Source organism: Nicotiana sylvestris, chromosome 10 (genome assembly GCF_000393655.2).
Source record: "Nicotiana sylvestris chromosome 10, ASM39365v2, whole genome shotgun sequence".
In the NCBI taxonomy this organism is placed as follows: domain Eukaryota; kingdom Viridiplantae; phylum Streptophyta; class Magnoliopsida; order Solanales; family Solanaceae; genus Nicotiana; species Nicotiana sylvestris.
Genome location: NC_091066.1, coordinates 7,676,192 through 7,681,743, shown reverse-complemented (window position 1 = coordinate 7,681,743; position 5,552 = coordinate 7,676,192). Strand labels below are relative to the sequence as shown.

Below are 5,552 nucleotides of genomic sequence, written 5' to 3'. Positions count from 1 at the left end.
GATCAAACGACTCTCTTAGATCTATCATCGGCCTTGATGGATAAACAAACCCAGAAGGAGCTCTGAGTTGGTCATCCTCGACCCTGATCTTTAACTGGTATCTGTTATGGACGTCGGCCCAGGTCACCCCAGGGTACTCTACCAAATTTTGTTTTAGTTGTTGCGAGGCCACTGAGTTCTGAGGGTTAAGCCCCTGAGTGAATGCCTGAACAGCCCAATTGTCTGCAACTGGAGGCAGGTCCATCCGTTCCATATGGAACCTTGACACAAACTCTCTGAGCACCTTGTTGTCTTTTTGTTTAACCTTGAAAAAGTCTGACTTTCTGGTCTCGGCCTTGATGGCCCTGGCATGGGCTTTTGCGAAAGCATCAACAAGCATAGTACATGAGTCAATGGAATTTGGGGGTAAGTTGTGATACCATATCATTTTTCCTTTGGACAAAGTCTCCCCAAACTTCTTCGGTAACACCGACTCGATTTCATCGTCTTCCAAGTCGTTCCCCTTGACTGCGTATGTATAATAGGTCACATGCTCGTTCGGATCTGTGGTTCCGTTATATTTGAGGATATAGGGCATACAAAACCTTTTTGGGATCAGCTTTGGTGTCGCGCTCGGAGGAAAAGGCTTCTGGATAAATTTCTTATAATCCGGACCCTTCAATATCAAGGGTGCTCCCGGGACTTGATCGACCCTGGAATTGTATGTTTCCACCTTCTTGTCATTGGCCTCAATTTTCCTCTCACCTGACTCTACCCGTTTCTTTAATGCTTCAAGCATTTTCATTATCTTAGGATTGACCCTGAGCTCGGCTTCACCCGATCTCTCAATGATTTGTTCGTTTATTCGGGCATTTTCCCGAGATTGTTCGGGCTTGACCTTGCTGGGGGCATGGCTTTGATTCTGTAGCTGTGCTATTGCCGCCTTTTGAGCCTGCAACATTTCGAAGATTAGCCGTAGACTTACCCCATCACCTTTGCCTCCGGACGCTTCTCGAGCTATTAGTCGGGGTTCTCCGCGGATGCTGTTTTCAGGATCAGTTGGCAAATTGGCGTTGATGGGCACCTGTGAGTTAGCATCGACCGGATCGGCAACTGGGATACCGTTGGGATCAATAGGAGGCGCCTCGTCGCTAGGCACCAAAGTACTATTTTCGCCATAATGGCCAGACTTAGCATCAACGTTCAAGTGGGCAGACTGAGAATTCGACATATTTGAGCTGACTTGAAATTAAGACTTTGAAGAACAAGCGTAAAATAAGGTGTGTTATGGAGATTCATATCAAATCACCACTATTATCCTTAGCCCCACGGTGGTCGCCAAACTATGTATCCTTAAATCAAATAATAATTAAATTTGTACGCAGTTTTAAGGATACGTGGATTGATTCAACACAAATAATCAAGAATATTAGATAAACGAGTTAAAGACAAAATAAAAGATCAAACCAGTTGTAATGTTATGGCCTAGCCCAAACCTAGGTTGAAGAGTAACTTTGCCCTCGATTGGACCCTTGGTTGGAGCCCAACTGTGAATGAGGAACATAATGATTAAATAAGAACTTTTTCAGTAGCTAGAAAGTAGAAAATGAATTTGTATTGCTTTGATTTGCGTGTTACAAAAGAAAACCTTTTCTTTATATAGTAGGAGAGTTTCATCCCTATTACAAGTCTTTTTCGTTAATTACTGGTTTGTAACCAACATTGAGCGAGATCTGCGCCGTGATATCCGGTTAGATACGAATATCACGGCCCTCTATCCGTCGTGTGTAACCATTTACCGTGTTTTTCTAGGTCATAGAACTCGTTCTGGGTCCGGGGATCATCGCTTTATCATGCCCGATGATGAACACATCGTTCATCTTTCATGGGTCTGGATACGAAGGGCTCCCAGCCTCGATTTCAATCTCGTGCGTCCATGCCCTTCTTCCGTTTTCTTCACCGGGAAATCAGGGTATGCATTATCCCCGATTTTACCCGTATGCAAGCATGTTTCTACTTAACCATCTTTATTTTAGTTTGCTTCCTTTAACTAATTTCAAATCCCACTTTCCCGCCCCATGAGGCTTAATCAAAGTCCAACATAAGTTTAAAAATTAATAAACATTTTACTTAACAATGATAGGTCGGCTGAAGCCTTAATTAAACTTGGAGGTTGGAACAGAAAGCAAGAAAAACGGCAAATGCTGCTTCCTAATTACCTACGGCAGCGCGTTTAAGTTTTCTTTGTAGAACCAACGTTTCCTAATTACAGTTGCGATTTGTGTTCGAACTCGTGTCCTAATTATAGCTGAACTAAAATGTTTAATGATTTAGTAGGATCTATAGACAGAGGCGGACCTAGGATTTGGTGGTCGCAAGACATCATGATTATAAATTTATCAATGCTCATAAAGATTGGTACGGGAGCCTATGTTAATATCTGATTATTTCTCGACGACAGTTACAAGTATACATAGAGTTTTTGCCTAAGTTTTCAGGTGTCAGTACCCCTCTCCTTATAATGTTCGTCCGCCTCTGTCTACTGATGTAGTGGCCAATGAATCACAGTGGCGTAGCCAGAAATCTCGTCAAGGGTGTTCAAACTTTAAACAGGTCAATAAAGTTTTTGCTAATGAAAGGTATAAACTATTTTAAAAAGAGCCTAATAGACCACGTGGTACTGTCTGTGTTTAGTTTTGGCAAAAAAATGGCCAGATAACGTTGAACCCCTGAACAGTACATCACTTTGAACACCCTGGATCACTGGACTGTCTCACTCAACTATGAGCCCGTTTGGATTGGCTTATTTTAAGTGCTTTAAGCCAAAATAACTTTCAAGTCATTTTGTAGTGTTTGGATAGAGTAAAAAAAATGCTTTTAAATACTTGTTTTTAAGCTAAAATGACAAAAACAAACCAAAAGCCAAAAGTTAGAATTCCTAACTTATGGCTTAAAAGCTATTTTGGCTTAAAAGTCATTTAAAATAAACTCATCCAAATGGGCTCTATATTAAGGGTGTTCAAAATATAATATATAATCTTATAAAATAGTATTTTAATTTATATTCAGAGTATAATTTTTCAGCGAAGGGCGTTTGCTTAACCACACCATTCACCTAGTGTGGCTACGCCACTGAATTGAGCCGCTTCTTCCTTCACAAACATTTAGACAAAATCGAGCTTGAATGGAATTGAACAAAGATTTGACGAACAAATACAAAAGTCACTAGAGAAAATATATAATTGAAATGCAAAAAAATATAGAAAGTCAAACAATATAATATTCAACCTGCAGATTAGGCGTTATATTCGTTATAAATTTGTTTACTTTGATATTTGAGCTCAACTTTACGTCAACGTAACTTTCTACAATGGAAAAGTAAAGGTTTTCACATGGAATGGTCCATCAATGGAGCGTGAGAGCCATGTGCTAACAGGAAATAACCTAAACTTGAAAATGCAGAGATAACAAAAACATTTAAAATGAGAGAGAAATTAATTAAAATTACATATAGAGAGAGCTATTCTCACGGATCTTGCCTGCCTTTTATGGTCCATACTATCTTTTATTTAAAATATTGTAGCTATAGGTGACACGTACATTCTATATAAACCACTCAATTTTGTGTTCTTAGCCAATAGTAAGTAGTTATAGATCCTGATAGGTAGTACTAAGAAGATTTCTAGCAGAACATCTTTTCACGAGATCAATCATGACGACTTATCATCAGAATAGAAAAGTGTCTTCGTTGGTCCGATCAATCACATCTCCTTTCAGAAAAGCTCGACGAACTTTGTTCAATCAACAATCACCTAGGGATAAGAAGTCTCAACAAGAAGGTATGTGATGTACATTGCATAGATTATATTGCATGTGTCACAAACGAATCTAGAATTTACGGTCAGTAGGTACAAAATGAGTCTATATACTGTATAAGCGTAAATTGATGTCATGTAATTAGGAGGTCAAGAGTTCGAGCTGTGGAAACGGTCTCTTGCAAAAATGTAGGGTAAGACTGCGTACAATTGACCCTTGTGGTCCGACACTTCTTCGGACCCCGCACATAGCGGGAGCTTAGTGCATCCGGCTGCCCCTTTATGTGCTTATGAATCGACGTAAAAGCAATGAGTTCATTTAAACCCGTTGACTCATTCTAGATCTGTCTCTACATGTGTCGGTTGTCTGTTGGTTTTCTGTCGTTGTTTTTCGACTGATCATAAACTCTTATATGGTTGCAGGGCCGGAGAACCATATAGTAAATTTGCAAGTTGAAGTAATGGCTTGTCCATATGAAGATGTTCAAGTGATGTGGTCAATTTTAGACAAGTCCAAGCCCAGAAATTGAACCTTTGTTTTTTCGCATTAGTTTGTTTGGAGAATATATCAATAATCAAGCCAATCTGTATATACTTGATTGTTATCTTGTTGATGTGGTGGCTATAATCTGACGCCCAAAAACAAGATTTGGAAATTGTTATTGCCTCTAGTTTGGTATTTTCCCCTACACAAAGAAGAAAAAGGAGAAGAAAAAGAGATAGATAGTTGGTTAGGTAGAGAAACAGTTGACAAATTGGTTGTATTCAAGCTCAGACTTGTTTTAATACCAATTTGTTTTTTCTTTTTTTCAGCTAATCCTCATGATTAATGGAAAATCATGGAGAGATTTTACTGTATTGGATTTGCATTAATATCTAAAACCGTTTCAATTTTACATTCAATTGTTGTTTGATTCACACACTAATTATGCAAGAATTACTTATACGATAAATATTGATATATTATATGATTAATAATGAAGGAATTATTATGTGATGATTAATAATGAAGAATCGCGAACACAAAGGATGGGCTGCAGTTTCAAGAAGATTAATAATGAAGAGATTATTATGCTGAAATTATTTTAAAAACATTATTATGGTTTTATAGTTTAATGTATGAATTGCTATAGATATCTTATTTCATATTCTATTCCGCATAAAAATTTAGATTCTATATAGATTCTCATATAATTTAATGCGGATGTTATTTAATACTATCAACTAAATGATGCATTATTTGTGCTATTTTTTTTTAATAAAACCAACCAAATGTTGCATTATAAGATGATTACTTTTTCATATGCAATCAACCAAACATTGTATTTTTTTAATTTGTAACTTAATGCTCGAATTTAGTATATTAATAAAATAAAAAAGAATTCCTCATTTTATATACCTAATTCGTTTTTCATCTACAATCAAACCTCTCTATAACAATCTCGTTTGTTCCAAAAATTTTTGGTTGCTACAGCGAAGAGTTGTTATAGAGGACATATATTATAACATAATATAATATTTGGTTCCAAGAAAAACTCGACTTTTATAGCGAATGACTATTATATAAGGATGTTGTTATAGAGAGGTCTGCCTGTATTGGACCTGTTAATTTCTTAAAATCCCAAAAAAATCTAGCTGAGTTCTGTACTAACTAAATTAACCATGATCTTCACTAGTTAAGTTTCCCAAAAATTGAAAGTAAATATCATAAAAAGTTGGAAGTACAAAGGGAATCTAAGTTCTGATTTAAAGGAGCCA

At 37.1% G+C, this 5,552-nt stretch overlaps 1 protein-coding gene across 1 annotated transcript; it reads left to right on the top strand.

Moving 5' to 3' along the window:
* The first annotated feature begins 3,601 nt into the window (after positions 1–3,601).
* Positions 3,602–4,388, top strand: LOC104248731 (uncharacterized). Its single transcript, XM_009805042.2, has 2 exons — positions 3,602–3,818; positions 4,218–4,388. Exons 1-2 carry the CDS (start codon positions 3,692–3,694, stop codon positions 4,322–4,324), a joined length of 234 nt encoding a protein of 77 aa, XP_009803344.1. The 5' UTR covers positions 3,602–3,691; the 3' UTR covers positions 4,325–4,388.
* Positions 4,389–5,552: the final 1,164 nt, after the last annotated feature.

What these genes read in the sequence shown, in the direction of transcription:
- LOC104248731 (XM_009805042.2), top strand. Translation starts at nt 3,692, where the DNA reads ATGACGACTTATCATCAGAATAGAAAAGTGTCTTCGTTGGTCCGATCA. An exon ending in TAAGAAGTCTCAACAAGAAG is followed by an intron (nt 3,819 to 4,217) that starts GTATGTGATGTA and finishes ATATGGTTGCAG; the next exon opens with GGCCGGAGAACCATATAGTA.